This window comes from Ranitomeya imitator, chromosome 2 (genome assembly GCF_032444005.1).
Source record: "Ranitomeya imitator isolate aRanImi1 chromosome 2, aRanImi1.pri, whole genome shotgun sequence".
NCBI classification, from domain to species: Eukaryota; Metazoa; Chordata; class Amphibia; order Anura; family Dendrobatidae; genus Ranitomeya; species Ranitomeya imitator.
Genome location: NC_091283.1, coordinates 137,591,349 through 137,611,489, shown reverse-complemented (window position 1 = coordinate 137,611,489; position 20,141 = coordinate 137,591,349). Strand labels below are relative to the sequence as shown.

The following is a 20,141-nucleotide window of genomic DNA, read 5'->3' as shown; positions in this document are numbered from 1 at the left end:
GTCAGTAATCCAATTGTCTATGTGTTGTGTCTGAGCACTGATTATTTAGTTGCAGACCAGGATACATGTCACCTGGCAGCTGAGGTCTGGAAGATGTCACACGCTGACTCCACTTTTGTAACCAAGAATAGGCACCAATTCCACATTACATTTATGATATTTTGCTTTTATTGCCTATGTGATCGGGTGTGATCATATAGTTCTCTGACAACTGAATTGTGCTTTATAGAAGAAGCTGGCAGTCAGGGTTATGGTAAAGGCTGTCTCACCCAATATTAGGGGGAGAGGGCTGCTAGAACACAAGAAGCTGAATGGAAGAGAAGATGAATGAGAAGCTGCACATAGTGAATGAAAGGAGAGGAGGGGGAAGGAAGAGGTGGAGAGTCTGTGAAAAGGAGGAGGGGGGCGGCTTTTATAATAAAAAAAACCCCACAGTTGCATAAGGCAGGGAAGGCAGTGCACGTGCATGTGAGCACGGGGCCACGCATTGACGTGCCTGCGCCCCTCTGATCAATTTCTCAAGGTGTTCTCTGCACAGCTGAAGATGGCGACAGATTAAATAGAAATAATAGGAGACCCAGCTGGGTGATCTCGGCCTGGGTGCTCTGCGAGGAAGAGAAGGCATGGGAATATTCAGTCCTAGCAGCAGGATGCCCAGGGAGCAGAAGAACAGTGCCCATCAGAAGAGGAAGAGAAAACAATAAGGAGGGCACAGCCACCTTCTGAGGAGCGGAGGAGCAGAAGCAGCCCGGGATCAGCAGGCAGGATGGGTAGCAGGTGCTAGGCACAGGGGATGCCCATACCTGGCTCTGCTGTAGATCCATAGGGGGGTGGGTGGGGGGATGTGCACGGCTTGTCCCTTGCATCCCCTGTGGACTTCTCCTTGATGTTCTATGCCCCGGGGCTGAATCTTTACACAGGGAGGGGGGGTTCTTTTTTCTTGGTTGCTTTCCCAATATTTCCTGCAATGGCCTGTTACTGAGTGACCCGGGCAGGGCGGGCAGGGGAGGGGAGCTCCCATCCCTTCATCCACCTGCCATTGCTCCATCACATCCTCAATATTCTACAATTCATCCTCATTTCTCCTTCCTGTATCTGACCCTCCATCTCCTTGTCCCCCATCCCCCGATGATGTCCCTCTCTGCAGGCCCCCTCACTGGAGGCAGGTGACATTTTGCTGGTGGCACGGAACCCACCACAAACATAGGGGGTGGGGAAAGACTGAGAGCACCCGGCCGCCGAATTCTCCCACCCCCTAAAATATGATCAGGGGGGCTTGGATGTATCCAAGGGAAGATGAGGCCGTCTTAAAGATCTGCTGGGAACCCCGACACAGTGACAAACCGTGCGCCGACTCCGAGAGGGCTCAGAGATGGCGCTTGTCCCTCGCCTCTCTCTTGTTCTTCACCGTCCTGCTGTCTAATCACCTCTGGTTGGTCTCTGCAGGGGCCAAAGCAAGAGGCAACTTCTCCTACAGCCAGCAGCCCAGTCGGGGGGAGCTGGACAACTCTAGCTTGCTGTCCCTCCAGAGCTTCCCCGGGGAGGGCAAGGGGTGCTGGGACAACTTCCTAAGCAATTCGACCAAATCTGCTGCTCATCGTCCGCACTGCACTGGTGCCAGGTCTTCTCACCTGGATACTGCCTGCACCAAATTGCATTTGCAAAGACTTAGGGGGTCTGCGGCCCCCTCCTCCCCCCAATCCTCCTCCTCAAGAACCTACTCCCCTTCCTCTACTTCCTACAACCAAAAGAGGAACTTTTTGAAGGCTTATTTTAACAATTTCACTCTGTCTTTTTGTGATACTTACACCATCCTGGACCTGCTGCTGGGCATGTCCAACCCGGACAGCCTGAACTGCAGCCTGGAAAACCTGATGGAGGACTTCATGGGGGACCCTGCAGCCTCTGCTGCTGTCACGGACGATGAGGTGTGCAGCACCTGTGTCCAAGCCTACCAGAGACTGGATCAACACGCTCAGGAAAAATACGAGGAGTTTGATTTTGTGTTAGAGAAGTACCTGCAATCTGGGGAATATTCTGTCAGATCCTGCGTGGGGGACTGCAAGGTAAGAAGGATGTACCCACACCACCCACTCTCCAGGTTATCTCGGGTCATATCAGGCTGTCAGGTCAGAGGTTGCACCATAGCATAAATGGCTACTCCACAAGATGCTGGTAAAGGCGGCTATTAACACCAAACACAACATATTTCTACCAGCTCATATGGAGGTCACTTCAGCCTGTCAATAATGGGAGGCTACAGATGGAGGACAATTTCTTATTCCTTTAGTTGAGAATCAATAGACTCATCATTTCCTTGCACCAATAGAAATATGGAAGAGGATAGTTTCCACTTTTAAGTACTACATTAATTCTGATTCTGTGCTGGGACTGATGGTTGTTGGTTAACTATATCTTTTGCTTTTCTTGGTAATAATGATATCTTTAGCATAATCATTATTGGATACCCTGAGTCTTATCTCCTCCGTTGTAGTCCTGCAATGGTCATTGTCTAAAGCTTCATGAAATAGTTTAGTTCTAGTGATTCAAGCCTAAGAACAATATGAAGAAGTAAAAAGTAAAGAAAGGCTGTGTATTAAGACACGGTATTACTATTACATGATTGATATTACTAAGCTTACAAATACTGATCGACACTGGTATGTTTATACGCTTTACTATAATAATTAGATGCAGTATAGAACATTGGTCTGCGACCTAAGCCTGAGACTGCAACTGGCAGCATGACCCGAGATAGATAGACAGATAGATTATAGATAGATAGACAGATAGATTATAGATACATAGATAGATAGATAGATAGATAGATAGATAGATAATAGATAGATAGATTCACAATGGTAGTTACATCAACTATAGTACTATGTACAGACTTGTAAGAACTTTTTTTTAATATTACTTTATTAGCTCTTTAAACAATAGAGATGCACAGAATGCATCAGATTTGTTAAGTTCCATATTAACAGATAACATTGTTCACGAAACCAGTTTTCTTTTAAACCAACTACTTTTCATGTCTTACCAAACTCCTGATTTCCCCCCACATGTAAGAACTTTTATCCTTTTTTTTAACAATATACTTTCCTAAAAGTTGTTCTTAGAAGGACACCAGTAGAAAAATACTTGACTCTCCAGTACAATGGTAAACATAATATAAACTAATGAGATTTCTGAAGTGTATAAAATATCTAGGGATCAATTCCAGTAACGAAGCTATAAATATCGGTTGAGAAGGTCCTTTCCAGTCAGGACTCTGGGCTACACCTATAAACAAGCTTGATCGTATGGATGCAAATATTCCTTCCAGTCACCGCTCCTTAAGTTACTTTTTTGGTAGCATTTTATTTAAAGTATTGGCACTTGTCGGAGATGCAGGAAGTAACATTTTCTCAAGAAGGGATTCAATATTTGGAATGTTATTCTAAGTGCTACTTCCTTTTTTTAGTTGGTCCTTTGAGATGTGCACACTTCACTGTATATCCTGACGCAGCAGTGGGAGGAGTGCTGGGGATGTGGAGCCATGGACAAAATCTATTATTGCGTAACCATGGGGACTTATTCCTGTTCCTAGCTGGCTTCCACATTGCTTGATCTGTAGGAAGGGTGATAATGTGGCATAGCTGATCACACAGTGTTGTGGTTCCATGGTTTGCACACTGCATTGCACCTCATGGATTAAACACTGCCCACAATACTACACTGCAGTGCTTCATCAAGCCTGAGCGACCACGCTCTGCCGCTCTGCCTGTAGGATTGTCTCCGCTCTGCACATTCCTCTCCAGAACCATATATGGAGCAGAACGTAAGGGAAGCATGGCCAGGCCCATACACTGCAGCACACTGCAGGCTGCTGCTGGGCGACAAACTCACATTCTGCAGTGTGGCTGGGAACTATAGGAAATTACGGAAGATTAAAGTCTCGTTGCTACCACGTCGTAACCAGCCATGGTCGGCTGAAGGCTAGCTTTGCAACAATTTTCGTGAAGAGCCATTTCCAATAACTGGTTAATGTAGACTACTGTGCCAAGGCTCATTAGCCGGGCATTCATCATCTGTGGCGTCCTCTTACTTTGTGGCATCGCAAGACTATTTAGATTGTTCCAAGATTAGTCAAATGATTCTTATTACTTAGCGGACGAGAAATAGCCTTTATTCTGTATCGCGTGCCCTATCGAGACGATGGAAAGTGTTGGCAGGACCCAGTGACTTTTTAATGAATTGTTATACCCCCAGCTCGGCTAATAAAACTTTCATTTCCTCAATTTGACATTTGCACAATCTGTGGCTCTTGTGCCAGGCAGACGTGGTATGCGATGAACGCTGAGATTGGTTGACCTCTAGCCCCTTTTACCAGCCTCTTTCTGTAATGGGCCACCCGGACTGCTGCCTACTACAACAGAAAACCAACAGAAACCATGGCAACTAAAACCGCCTGCCAGAAATTGCAGACGCCAACTCCTGCATTGCAATCAGGAGAGCCTGCTATCTGTACCAGAGGGGGGAAAGGAGAGAGGGGGAGGAGGAGAGAGCAAAAAAAAAGAGACACAGAAAGACACAAATGGCTTGCAAAACAGAATAATACACGTATTCATATGTAGAGTGAAAATAATGGCAGCCGGCGTAGACCGAGCAGGGAGAATGACAGAAAGCAGCATGGTGACAGCGCACAATGGAGAATGATGGAAATCTACCAGATATAGAATAGTGTGGGAAAGGCGGCAGTCACTTGGAGGAGGCAAGGCACCTGAAGGATGGTGTACTGCTCTGCAGATGAAGGGCTCAAGCCTCTGACACCTGGTATCGAGGGTGAACCTCAGATGAGGCAGATGTTCTGCAGAACGGAATGGTCATGGGGCAAAATGTCCAACATTTACTTTATTAGCTGATCAGTATACTAATGTTCTGCTATGAATGGTAGGTGTCATTTTATAGATGGAAGCACCAGATAAAATATTGTGTCTCATGCACAAGGATCCATATCACGCACACTGATAATGCATTTGGATGGAGCCATTTATACTATCAAAATATGGCGACATTCAGATATTTCTAGATGTGGAGTCTACCTGAAAAAAAGAACTGACTAATACAGATTCTTTCCAAAGCTTTTCGGGAAAACTTGGGTTTGAGTTCACTCTGAACTATGGGGTCTTCATTAGATGCTGCAGTTGGTTCCATATGGCACACTGTACGACACACCACATGATTGTCCGTGGATCAGGCGCACTGGAAGATACATACACTGATCACACATACAGTATCATTAAAACCACCGAAGTGAATAATATTGATGATCTCTTTGTAATGAAACCTGCCAAGCTGTGGGATTTATTAGACAGCAAGTGAGCAGGAAGTTTCCGAATTTGATGTGTTGGAAACAGGAAAAATAGCCAGGTTCAAGGAACTGAGCGACTTTGTCAAGAAGGCCAGATTTTAATGGCTCGCAAGGTGTTCCCACCATGCTGCGGGGCAAGGGCCCCTAAGGGGGAGCAAAAGTTAGGATGTTTTGCCCATTCAGTTTGATGTGCTGGATATCTCACAATGTCCAATACCAGATGGCAGAGAGTCAGAAAGTGGTTATCATGTTACATTTCCTGCCAGTACCATTTCTGCTTTATGCATATTGTGATATTGCTATGTCCCCCTGAAGAACCTTCTTTGAAGACACATGTTGAGACTTTGTCATTGGTGTTAGTTGTGGAGATAGGCTAGCTTTCCACCAATGTCTATGGTCAAATTTGCTATTAGCCAGGCACCTTGTGAAAGACTATCAATAAGTAAGTTATTGCCATTATGATTGTTAGCAATCAGGTCTCATTGGATTTATAGTTCCATCATTTTAAGGTTGAAAGTAGACATAAATCCATACAGTTCAACTAATAACCTAACAAGTTGATACAGAGGATGGCAAAAACCCCATGAGGCAGACGCTATTTGCTTCATATTAAAGGGAATCTGTCAGCAGATATTTGCTATGTTATCTGAGGATAGCATGAGGTAGGGGTTAAAAGACAAAATTCAATGATGTGTCACATGTCTAGCTGTGTGCTGTTGTTTACGTACACTGAAGGTTTTATCACCTTGTGATTATCATTGTCTGGACTACAGAAGCAGGTGCCTCCTGGTCTGACTCCGCCCCTTCTGTGATAAGCAGCTCACTGTCCATAGCTATGTACACAGAGAGCCTGGTGTGGCCCGGGGGGGGGGGTGGTCGGAGGGGTTGTGGCAAGTTTTTCGGCTCTGTTTCATGCTGCAGTTAAGATCTCTGATTGTGTCAGAACGGCTGCACCCAGTAAGCTAAGTGATGCATCATTGGATTCAACTACTTTTTGCCTACATTGCAATCTACTCATGTAGATGTAGATAGGTAGCAAAAACTTGCTGACAAATTCCCTTCAAGTGAATAATTCCTTCCCAACCCCACATATGGTAATAAGACTAGTTCTCTGGATCAATGTCCCACCACAGGATCTAATAACCATAACCTATACATTATATTTTTCAAGAAAGACTCCTTGACCTTTTTAATGAATCGGCCATTACAACATAATCTCACTACTCCAGATGTAAAAAAATGTTGTTTATGATGATTATTAAACCTTCTTTGCTCTAGACTTGGAGGATGCCCCTTGTCATCATTGAAATCCTAGGTGTAAACAAATCATTAGAAAGAGACCTATACTGTCCCTTCATATATTTGTACATTGTAATAAGATTGCCCCTAAGCCTTCATTTTTCCAAACTGAAATCCCAAACTTTGATAACCCTTCTTGATATTGTAATAAACTAATTCCCTTAATAACCTTGGTCGCTGTTCTCTGCACCCGCTCTAGTTTAGCTATGTCTTTCTTATACACTGGAGTCCAAAATTGTACACAATGTTCTAAGGGTGGCATCACTAATGACTTGTATAGAGGCAAAACTATGTTCTTGCCATGAACATCTATAGTTCTTTTAATGCATCCCATTATTTTATTTGCCTTGGCAGCAGCTGCCTGACACTGGTCACTAACTTAGAGGTTACTGTCTGCCCATATACCCCATATACTCAAGTCTTTTCAGTGACAGTTTTAGCCAGTGTTTTTATTTCCTCAAGTGTATGATTTTACATTTATCTACATTAAAATTTAATTGCCATTTCTCAGCCTAAAACTCCAGCTTACATTATTTCCTCTGTTATATGAAATTATCTTTGCAGAGTTTAGTATCATCTACAGATTTTGACATTTGATTTTACTCTAAGTGTCCTCTACAAAGTCCTAAATACACATGTTAAAAAGAAGAGAGCCCAATACAGACCCCTCTGGTGCTCCGCTGTTAACTGTAACTCAATCCGAGTGTGTGCCAATATTAATTAACCTCTGTTTTCCATCAGTGAGGCAGATGTTAACCAAACGACACATGTTTTTCCACAGTCCCATTGCTCTCATTTTATGTCCAAACATTTCATGTAGCACTGTGTCAAATACCTTTGAAAAGTACAAATAGATGACATCTACGGCATTACCCTGGTCCAGTCTGGAACTTACTTCTTCATAGAAGCTGATCAGATTAGTTTGACAAGACCAATCCCGCGTATCTACTATTTCTTTTCCTTTAGGCTCATTTACACTGAATAGGTCTATTAATGGGTATAAACAAATACTAAATATCAGTAATCTATATTGTAAATACTGTGACCCAAAAGACCAGACTGTGTTAGGCTAGAGGGACAGTCGGTGGAAATTCATGTTTAACAATTGTGGTAGTTTAATACCAAGTTTAGACAGGCCGGTACACTTCCTATGTGTACAGAATGATCATCAATAGATCGTTCTGTGCGTATAGACTGTCATTGTTCTCAGCAACACGTCCTGTGTACACAGGATGATGTGCTGCCAAGAAGAATGATTTTTAACCAGGTTGGAGCTAGTTCATTGGGTAATTGGCAGCCGGTCTACACTGCCAGATTAACGGGAAACGAATGCTACTAGGAGCGCTTGTTCATGATAATTGGCCAGTGTAAATACATCCTTAGCTTGCAAGCACTGCTTTAAAGCTGGCCAGATTGCTGCACCCAGCCAGCTTCAATGTTCTTGCTTTGTTCAATGCATCAGAGACTATGCTGTCCTTGCTTGCCGCTCGAGAGAGCACACAGTTCTGGCCATTGGAGTGGCCATGATGCCGGCCATAACTGTCATTTTTAAGGAGCACTCCGCCGCTCAGCAACATTATTGATACGATTGTTTTGTCTCCATACATGAGGTGATGTGTCGCTGGCAACAATGATGTTTATGCCAATCTCCAGACAAACAATCATTTTGTGCATACTTTAGATGGTATGTATACATGGGCAGACAATTGGGAAATAGCAGTTTTATGGACACTTGTTCTCCGAGTATCAGCCTGCCTAAATGTGCGTTTAGTAAAAGTCTTCTGCATTAGTCCTCTAAATGTTCTCAGATCTTATCCCAAAAGAACTTCTCAGCCCCATGTAACAATGACCTTATCGGGTTCAATATAAAGAAACAGTAGAAATTTATTGCCAGATTGTAAAAATAGTAGACATCGGGTAGATCATCAAAATATGACAATATTCACTTCAGCTGAAATCATAGTAAGATGATTATGATCAGTTGGCTGTGCTTGGCTAGATTCTCTAAGGCGAAGTTAACATGTTCAAACACTGTTATGTTTTCGGTAAAGACGCATTGAATTAATGTGCAAAAGTGACCTGCATCATCTAAACCCAGCCTAACAATACACTTTATACAGACTATATAAGCAGAGTTGAGCAAAAAGATCTGTATGACCTTGGTCCTACGGCCACCTCACTAGACTAGACTGGAGCCCTGTGTGAACCTCCTCCTACCTTCCAGCATCATTGGCGCTTCTACTGATGGTAGGAGGCCCAACACAACATCATCATTACGGTGTGACGCATGGGAGGAATCTCGGCAGGTAGGGGAAAGTTCACAGGGCTGTGGATCGGCATTCATGGACTGGATCGGGGTCCTACTATTCATTTTGCTCAACTCTATTTCTATGTTAAATTCTTGTAAATGTCTTTGTAGCAAAGTGAAAATGTAATAAATAAATGATGCTTTAGAATGGCTCCTAATGAGTTGTCAGAAATGTTGACACTCCAATAAATATATACATAGACTCATGTAAATCTACATTTCATTGTGTGCTTTAGGTGTGAGCATATGGTTCATCTGTGGATGTTTTGATCTACAGACGTTTGATGAACGCATCATGAGACACAAGCAAATATATTACTAGACAGCAATACATTACCTGTGCCAAGGAGCTACACTGTCTACACGAGCAATCTCATGCAAACAAACATAAATTCAGTCTGGCTACACATACCTGTCTGTGTATGCAGCTCCCTGTATCAGCTTCTGTTATATACCTTCATACAGATATATTTATTGCTTTGTCCTATATCACCACGTTTGGAGATAGTCTTGTGCTGGATGTGCACAACCTTCTCCCGAGTCCCATGGACTTATTTAGCTTGTACTATGGTGGCTGTTCCGGCATACATGCCAAGTTCGGTTTTAATTACATGTATGGAGTATATATCACAAAGGGCAGCTCCTACTGCAGCCAGTAAAATTGTGTCGTGAACTTTTTTGTGTGAACAAAGCCCTAATGATACATTTCTCAAGGCAATTCATTGATCCAAGGATGTCTATTGGTTGGGATCCTGAATACTCAACTGTAATCTGTGTCCCAGTGGTGCTTCCCGGCAGCACAATCCACGGTTGAAATGGCGCATTACCCATTGCTGAGTGAAATCTATGGCCTGTCCCTACATAACACAGACTTGCCACGTCCTCCCACGCTAGTGGTTTCCCAGGTAAGACTCATTATGTGACAGGGAAAGTAATGCGGCATCTCATTATGGACACAATTAACAAAGATAGATCAGACAAATGAGCTAAATATATAAATGAGATATAGTCGGGCAAAGCTACATACATAGTTAGTGATACATATATTTTATATAATGAACTAGTGATTTCACAGTCAAACTAGCAATTTCCCTAATGGCTGACTAACCATTCAGTGTATCTGCTCCTGTGATGGCGTTCTGACAGCATCTAGATGTGCATGACTATTCATATGTGTGCATACTTTGTCGCAATCATGCAATTTTATATAATAGGCAGTGATGTTCTTGGTCTGCATATATTAGACCACTAGAAATTGCTTTGCTGGTTATATCTTCCATGAACCAGTCTGCAAACAGTTGGCTTTGAAGAAAGGAGACAAGACATTGAGATGAGAGGCAGCCAGCCTTAGCTTATTGTAAGACAGGGGTCTCAAGCACGCAGCCCACGGGCCACATGTAGCTCCTGAGGCTGCATTCTGCTGTGGCTCACGGGGCACCAGAGCTCCCACAAGACATTCTTTGGTCTGGAAAACAGGCCAAAGGAGGAGCACATCAGGTGCCCCTTAATGACATCACACCGGACCACAGTGTGACATCACATCAGCTCACAAGCAGGACTGGCACCATCTTCAGCAGGTGTTCGCTGAATATCATAGCTGACAACCTGCTGAAAAAGGTCACAATTGGTTTTAGTACCGAATACGACCATTTAACCCCTTAGATACACATGTTTTTTGAGGCAGGGGGCTCCCTCTTTGAGCCTATTGGTAGCCCACGATCAAAGGGTGCCGATAGTGTCATGGCCAAAAAATAGCCTTCAAGTCAGCCACCTGCCCTGCAATAAACAGGTGAAGGGTCAGTGTAAAACTGACAGAATATCCTGCAGTGCAGAATTATTTCAGGATAATACGGTAGATCAGTGATCAAGCAATTAAAAAGTTAAAGTCCCATATAAGGACTAAGTAAAGAATTTAAAGAAAGAAATAGGAAAAAATAGTAAACATTCTGAATAAAGTATGAAAAAATAACAGAATGCTGGAATGACCCAAGCTATAATACTGTACCATAACCCGTACGATGAACATAGTAAAAAATATGAACACGCCAAAAATGCAGTATTTTCATAATACTGACACACAAAAAATATAGCAAAGAATGATCCAAAAATGTATAGAAAAATAATCTCACAGATAACATCCTGTCTACAAGTAATGCAGCATGTCAACTTCAAATTTTTTTCTAGGCACGCGGCAGAGTTTGAGACCCCTACAGTAAGATAAGGAAGAATTACTGCTCAGTGAACATGAAGAAAGTCAGGAACGCACTAGTTCGTCTATACCCTATAGTTGGTCTGTAGTATAGTGCAAGGTTTCCCGTGCCTCATTTCACCTGGTATAAAATATCCACTCCTTATAGTGGTTGTCCACACTTTTCATGTAAAAATAATAAATGCAGCAGAATAACCTAGCAAAGTCCCGCTATTCCTCTCTTAGGCTGCATTCACATTTGCGTTGTTGGGCACAGCGTCGGCGACATGATGCAACCAACAACGCATGTACACAACGCAGCATTTTGCGACGCATGCGTTGTCATAAGATCCTACAGATCAGGAATTTCGGCGCAGGGAAAACGCTACAAGTAGCGTCCTCTGCGCCCTGTCTTGTGTGTCTATATGACGCATGCGTCGTAAAACGCAGTACAACGCATACCGGCGCATGTCCATGCGCCCCCCATGTTAAAGATAGGGGCGCATGACGCATGCGTCGGTATGCGTCGCCGACGCTGCGCCCAACAATGCAAATGTTGCACTCTTTTTGCTTTCTTTTTTGATGAGCAATGGCACATGATGACTGCTGTCACTGATTGGTGGAAGCAATCACATGTTCATATGACTTTCAGAGGATCCAAAGTGCGGTGGATACATTTCTGTTAAAGAGGCTTTATATAAAGTTTATTGAAAAGAGCAAATGATGCAGCGATGTGACTACTTTAAATGAGGACGTATTTTAGACGCCTGTAAAGGAGTTACGCTTTTGGTTCTAAGAGTTTAAACTATACATTTTCAAGACTAGAAACTAGGGAACAATATACAATTGCAGGCATCTAGCTGAAAAGGACATTTAGAATGAATGAGAAAGCCTCGCCTATCTGCTGCCCTAAACCAATTAGAATCGCTGTGATTGTTCTCAGTGATGCTGATTGGTGCAGAGGAGCTGTAAAATGGGGCAGATCTCGCAATGCTCCTCTCAGTTGTCCATTTCAGCTGGATTCTTTGAGGATTGCACTGTGTCTTTTTGCAGTTATTGATCCCAGAAAACATATCAGGAGGATCATGGCTACAGGAACATTGATGTTTGTTTAGAAATAATGCATCCTGGTTATACAAGCAAACACAAAAGGGAGAAGATTCATTCACACAAAGAAAAGCATGGGCTCACGATAGAAAGATGATTGGTTTTACTGAAAACAAAAGAATGTTGCCTATCCCTATGTAACTAATAATTAGTGCCATAGACTGAAGCTGTGCAGCGATTTAATAGTTACCACATTGCAATTAATCCTAGTGACGGTGGTCATGTTTCACCCACTGGTTACCTTTAATGCAGCGTGACACTAAACAGAAATACAAATTTGTTGACTTCTGCAATAACTCATTCACTATAATTGGTTGAGTTTAAGAGAGTTGCACCTGCTTACCAGGAGGCGGTGCGTTCCCGAAGACTGACAGTTTAGGCCAGCTGTGTGCTCGTGCCGCGTGTCTGAACTGTGCTGTCTCAGATGCTGCTATCATCTTGCAAGCTCGCACTCCTTACCTAGGTTACAGGCCACCCTTATTGCAGAGAAGGATGGCAACCTAGGCAACGATCTGTAAATTCTAGAATTAAAAATCCATCTGTTCTCCAGAACGAAGAGGATTATTAATAAGAGGGAAATTGCAAAGTTGCTTGTTTTTACAATCACTTTGCAGTTTTGCAATTATAATCAAACTAACTCCTTGCAGATGTTGTCCTTCTTAGCATTTTCCTTCAAGACTGCCATATGAAACATCCATTTTTATTAATTCTTCCCCCCACTATCCCCTCACCCAATCTTATTCCATTCTCTAATTGTGAAGTAGTTTTTGAGAACTTGTGTTAAACTGTGCAATGTGCCAAGAGCACTGTAGAAAAGACTCCAAAAACATGGCTGACACAATCCCTTTTTTATAGAGTGATCACAATAAAATGATCACCAAGTGTCCCGCTGCAGAGACTTCCGTAAACCTGTTATGGAACCAGGAGGCAAGTGTTCCATTTCCATTTATTACTGCCCTTTGCACTGGCTAATAGACAAAGGTCCTGAATGGGAAAACCCATCACCACCAAAAACTAATAATAATTACTCAACCAGACAACTTGTTTAATAAAGGTCTTGTTTTAGTGCCAATGCAAAGTGTTGTTGCTATCAGTAATATCATCATCATAATCCAGCAATTATGTTGACCTACACCGTGCAATGACGACTGTGATGTCCTTATCCTATGCTCTCTGCATTTCTACAAGTTGGTCTGAGTTCCACCCAAAGTAAGGTAATATATGCCACCAACCTCACACTCCTATTATCAGCTTAAAAAGGCAAAAATAGGCTTGACATGTAACCAGAGACAGCTACAAATGACTCAAATCTTAAGAATCAAAGATTGCAGGCAAATACAAGGAGAATTGTCTGTCTTCCAATAATGTTATGTTTTCACTCCCCTCCTAGAGATAACCGACCAGTAGAATGATCTAAATAACCTTTATCCTCATCTGCAAAACATTCACTGTCACACGGAGGAAACCATACACACAAGTACGTCTGGCACACCAGCATTACTGTCACACATATATTTAGTGCACGCAGTTACATTATCACTTCCATTGTGAGAAACATATATTCTGACTCATACCTGCTTTGAAATACTTACACATTGGACTGAAAATTAACTTGGTTTTTTATATATATGTTTAATACTCCCAGATTGAGAAGAGTTGCAGACATTATACTGAATGTAATTTTCAGGGTCACAGAAAGGGAGGATAATCCACAACATTACAAGTAACAAGCTGCAAGCCTATCCTATAACAAAGGTATGCTAAAACTTTTTCTGCTGGAGTCTCATCAGATAATGCCCAGACCTCACCAGACAAAGACCAATAATTATCTGCTTTTATCAGACAGAGCAGGAAAATGCCCGGGGCTCACCAAACCAAGGTAATGCCTAGGGCTCACAAGAAGACCAAGATAATGCCTGAGCTTCATCTGCCAACCCAAGATAATGCACAGATTTCTCCAGACAAACATAGATAATGCCCGGGCCTCATCAGACAGACCAAGATAATGCTCCGGCTTCATCTCTCAGACCAAGATAATGCCTAGGGCTCAGCAGAAAGACCAAGTAATGCCCGAGATTCTGGTGTTAACCCAAGATATTGCACCATACAAACCAAGATAATGCCCGGGCCTCATCAGACAGATCAAGATAATACCCAGATATTACCAAACAGACCATGACAATACCTGGGCCTTACCAGACAATCCAAAATAATGCCCGGACCTCACCAGACAGATCAATACAATACCCAGATATTACCAGACAGATCAAGATAATGCCCGGACCTAACCAGGCAAGTCAAGATAATGCCCGGACCTCAATAGACAGACCAAGATAATGACCGGTCTTCATTAGACAGATCAAATAATGCTTGGGTCTTACATACAGTCCAAGATAATGCCTGGGCCTCATCAGCTGGACCAAGCTAATACCCAGTACTCATGCCTTACAAGACAGTCTAAAGGTATCGTCACACTGAACGATATCGCTAGCGATCTGTGACATTACAGCGTCCTGGCTAGCGATATCGTTCAGTTTGACACGCAGCATCGATCAAGATCCGGCTGTGATGTCGTTGGTCGCTGCAGAAAGTCCAGCACTTTATTTCGTCGCTGGACTCCCTGCAGACATCACTGAATCGGCGTGTGTGGCGCCGATTCAGCGATGTCTTCACTGGTAACCAGGGTAAACATCGGGTTACTAAGCGCAGGGCCGCGCTTAGTAACCCGATGTTTACCCTGGTTACCATCATAAAAGTAAAAAAAACAATCACTACATACTTACGTTCCGCTGTCTGTTCCCGGCGCTGTGCTTTCCTGCACTGGCTGTGAGCGCCGGCCAGCCGTAAAGCACAGCGGTGATATCACCGCTCTGCTTTCCGGCCGCTGTGCTCACAGTCAGTGCAGGAAAGCACAGCGCCGGGGACAGACAGCGGAAGGTAAGTATGTAGTGATTGTTTTTTTTACTTTTACGATGGTAACCAGGGAAAACATCGGGTTACTAAGCGCGGCCCTGCGCTTAGTAACCCGATGTTTACCCTGGTTACCGGCATCGTTGGTCGCTGGAGAGCTGTCTGTGTGACAGCTCTCCAGCGACCAAACAGCGACGCTGCAGCGATCGACATCGTTGTCGGTATCGCTGCAGCGTCGCTGAGTGTGAAGGTACCTTAAGATGATGCACAGGCCTCATTAGACAGACCAAGTTATTGCCCCGACTTCAAATGCCAATCCAAGGTAATGCCCGGGCCTGGTCAGACAGATCAAGCTAATGCCCAGGCCTTACTGAGCAGACAAAAGTAATATCCAGGAATCACCAGACAGACAAGTGTGAAGTCTGGGCCTTACCCTTGTGAGGCAATGATGGGTATTATATGCGAGGGGCACTATGTATCCCCCAGGATGCGCATAGAGGCAAATTAAGGCCGCTGTAGTGCATTGCAGTCACAGGTATAGCTGTAACTGCAATGCAGAATAAAATTATGAGTGGTCTTGGACAACAAGCTATTTAAGAAAACGTGACATAGGCTTTTATTTTTGGAGCAAACTACAGAATGGTAGTGAGGCGGTTTGCTCCTTCCACATCTTAAAAGTGGCCCATGGCCATTGATTCCATTTAAAAACCCTTCAATAAAGGGTTTGGGTGTGTCAGTGTTTGTTTGCAAGTGGCAGAGCTGGTGGCTCTGTAACAGTCTGCTTGGGTGAGGTAAGACAGAGCCAAGAGCAGCGAATGCCTGGCACCCCTCAGCGTGACACGGTGGTGCAGTTGTCCTCGGCAACCGGTCTCTGATACGGACTGTTGTGATGCTCCGGCTGCAATCCAGAGGATACCATGTGAAGTTAATTTTGTGAGTTTTTGACATTAAATACGTTTGCGTTGAACTTTCCTGGGTCACTGCTTCATCACTGCATGGTGTGCACTATACCCTTTTTAGTGGAAATTTATAAAAAAGTTCAAAATATCTCTTAATTTTCCTTTTTTTGCTTGAATATAATGTAACGTTACAAAATGAGTCAGGTATGTTGCTAAACAAAATATTGTTGCGGCCATAGAAAGTACTGTGCAGCGTACGATCACTTGTATGAAAACTTCCTTCCCAGCTGCGCCAATAACTAATGTACACTTCACAGTTTGAGAAACACTGCTCTAACAAATAACATGCCTTTGTTTTATATAGTACCATATGTACAATGGTTCTTTTCTTATATAAAACTGGGGAACTTAATAGTGCGTACAATCTGTCCCACTGAGGAGCAAGAAGTATATCCAAATAGAATAAAAGATTTCCTTCATAAAACAACCATTTAAATAGGTTGTACCCAGTTTGGAAGTCATTGCCTTACTGTAAAGGTACCTTCACACTGAACAACTTAACAATGATAACGATAGGGATCCGTGACGTTGCAGCGTCCTGGATAGCGATATCGTTGTGTTTGACACGCAGCAACGATCAGGATCCTACTGTGACATCGCTGGTCGGAGCTAGAAGGCCAGAACTTTATTTTGTCACTGGATCACCCGCTGACATCGCTGAATCGGCGTGTGTGACGCCGATCCAGCGATGTCTTCATTTGTAACCAGGGTAAACATCGGGTTACTAAGCGCAGGGCCGCGCTTAGTAGCCCGATGTTTACCCTGGTTACCATTGTAAAAATTAAAAAAAACAAACAGTACATACTTACATTCCGGTGTCTGTCCCCCGGCCTCAGCTTCCCGCACTGACTGTGCCAGCGCCGGCCGGCCGTAAAGCAGAGCACAGCGGTGACGTCACCGCTGTGCTCTGCTTTACGGCCGGCCGGCGCTGACACAGTGCAGGGAAGCTGACGCCGGGGGACAGACACCGGAATGTAAGTATGTACTGTTTGTTTTTTTTACATTTACAATGATAACCAGGGTAAACATTGGGTTACTAAGCACGGCCCTGCGCTTAGTAACCCGATGTTTACCCTGGTTACCCGGGGACTTCGGCATCATTGGTCGCTGGATAGCTGTCTGTGTGACAGCTCTCCAGTGACCACACAATGACGAAACAGCGATGCTGCAGCGATCGGCATCGTTGTCTATATCGCTGCAGCATCGCTAAATGTGACGGTACCTTAAGATAGAGGATAACTTGTGAATCATGGGGGGTCAGACTGCTGGTGCCACCACTCTAAAAACAGGGGCACTGAAAATCCCTATTGGAATAGGGTAGTGGAGTGGTCAATCATGCGTACTGCTGCTACATTAATTCCTAATAGGATTGCCGAAGCTCAGTCAAACCCTGTGCTCGGACATCTCAAGCTGTTCCATGGAGAACGAATGGAACAAAGGTGCGAACAATTGGCGAACACTTATTTCACAAGGGGCTCTACAGAGCATTGGTTTTCAGGACCTGTGGTCAGAACCCCAGCAATCAGGAAGTTGTACCATATCCTTTGATAGAGAATAACTTCCAAACTTGGTGTAACCTCTTTAAAGAACAAACTCTTTTGTCAGCTGGGTACATATTATCCGGTCATGGATTATCCTTTAGGAAAATACACGCCAATGTATTTTTTTTTTTCATGTGCTTCCTGGATATCCATCTCTCTGCCAGATTAATGTTCAGTATTCGATGAGACAATTTTGGATTCCTGACACTGTCCCAGAAAGCAACACATCTACGATCCTTTACATTTACTTCTGAAATTTTACTGTTTATATAGTCAGAAGGAAATGTTACCATTTTCTCCCGATTTGCCTTTTCAACAAATGGGTGTCTGTGTATTTGAGGTTGCAACAGGCATCAAGGACAAAAAATTGCTCCCGAGAACCTACAGCCTGCCTTCTGGAAAAAGGCAATGATCTAAGGATAGTAATAAGGGAAGCAGTTCATCCTGTGACCAGTGTGTCATGTTTTTCTGTAAAACAGAGGACCTGCAAGCTTTCCTGACATGAAGAAGCTCTCCTGACATCTGAGGAAAGCCTTGTTCCTAGGATGAAACATTATTGTTTTACACTAAAAATAGAGACATCTGTTAATCTACCTCGTATTTTTGCAGTGTTTGTCGCTTGTGATAGCAAATTGGTCCAGAGCTTCTCTTCATATCCAGCTCTCCGTTAAGTCTGTTTCCGTGAATTCTTGTTTTCTTTGTAAAGTAAAATTGCTGGAGCATCTCTTTTTCAAATTTTGCATTGGTTGATTCCTACACTACTTGAATGTATAAGTCCATAAATTGGAGTTATTATTCCTCTTGTCTATGTGGGGGGTCTCTACCCAGTCTGACTCAGACAAACTGTTGTCAAAGTACTCAACTATTTGTGTGGAATAGCTGAATGCAGAGTCCTGAACAAGAAACAATACCTTAGAATTAGTAGTCAATGTATCCAAGAGTACTGACACTTACCTTGTTTGGTATTAAACCAATGGTATCATTGAAAAGTACAACTCGTTTTGCAAAAAAAACAAGCCCTCACATGGCCAAATTGACAGCAAAAATAAAAAAAATTTATGGCCCCGGGAAGAAGGGGAGTGAAAAACAAAAACGCAAAACCGAAAAAAGCTCCGGGGGTTAAGAGGTTACATTCCCCTGCCTGAGCTTTATCTCCCCAAACTTCATCATAGCAGTCTCAAAACACATCAGATGGTTGGCCAGCCCTGACAAAATCAGCCAGTTCCACTGACTTTAGCCTAAATTGTAAGTTCTGCCAGTCTATGCTTGGGTGGTTTGCAGCAAAGCTAACTCTTTAGGAGGCACCGACTTTGATAATGCAAAGGAAGCAAGTTATACCTTATCTTATATATGGTGAGACACGAAAAACAGACCCCTGTGTCCCCTGTGTGCTTTGTACGGGATTATACTTATCGGGGCTCATTCATCAGAACTGTCTTACAGTAAAACAGTCTTTGTGGCTCGCAATCAGTGAGAGCTCAGCTATTATTTTACCAGAGCAGTAAAAGAAATGAATGAGGCCCATCGTATCCTGACCTGCCAGCCTATATGGAGGACAATAGTGATGTGTGTCAGTATGTCTTACATCCCGTATTCGAATCAACAAAGATCTGTGACAATGGAGGACGATCAGCGCACTTGCTGCTTCACAGAAATACCAGACTGCTTTATTGGTTAATTTAAAGAACCTTCTGCTTCAAGAAATTGCAGTATATATGGTTTGGTGCAGGAATCGGAGGGTCTTTGGCCAATTCTAGTACTCTCTAAACATTGATGAGAATAGGAACTTTTGCACAGTTAGCTGATTATTGAGTGAGCAGTCTTTTTTTTTAATAGGGTCCTATCTTCCATGTCCCACCCTGAACAAAGATATTGCCAAGATACAGATAGTGATGGTGTTCCCAAATACAGCTTGTACATATAAATGAACAATATAATGGTGGAATTCGATATGATCCCCTTCCCAACTTATGATGTACATTTACATCATATGTCTGGTCTTCTTCTTTGAAACAGGCTCAGAACAGCCTGCGGTCTTCTCAGAAGATGGATGATAGTGCTGTTGAGTCATCATCTGCCTCTAACAGCAGCGAGTGGAGCCGGGCTCAGGGTGCTGCTGTCAACCTGTTAGATGTCACTGTCAATCTCTGACAGCACATGCCGGGGGGCCCGCCAAGCTAAGCGTTCATAGCCCCCCTAGCAATGTGATTGCGGGTTGCCGATGGGTTGCCATGACAGGCGTGGGTCTGCTGAAGACCCTAGTGCCTGTCATGATCGTGCTCCTTTGAAGCCAAGCATTTAGTTTGGCTTTATGGCTGACCATGATTTTTGCTATATACTGTGATATTGCGGTGTGTAGTATAAGCAATCAAACAATCACAGGTTCAAGGACAAGAAAATACAGTAAAAAGGTAAAAAAAAAAGTTTTTTAAAAAAATATATATATCAAAATGTCATATTTAACCCAAAATGA

General features: G+C 43.3%; 1 protein-coding gene across 1 annotated transcript in view; it reads left to right on the top strand.

Moving 5' to 3' along the window:
- Positions 1–437: 437 nt before the first annotated feature.
- Positions 438–20,141, top strand: part of NALF2 (NALCN channel auxiliary factor 2) — a 230,247-nt gene continuing 210,543 nt past the window's right edge. The window contains exon 1 of the mRNA XM_069747331.1: positions 438–2,066. Within this exon, the coding sequence (XP_069603432.1) occupies positions 1,263–2,066 (804 nt within the window). The 5' untranslated portion in view covers positions 438–1,262. The remainder of the gene's footprint in view (positions 2,067–20,141) is intronic.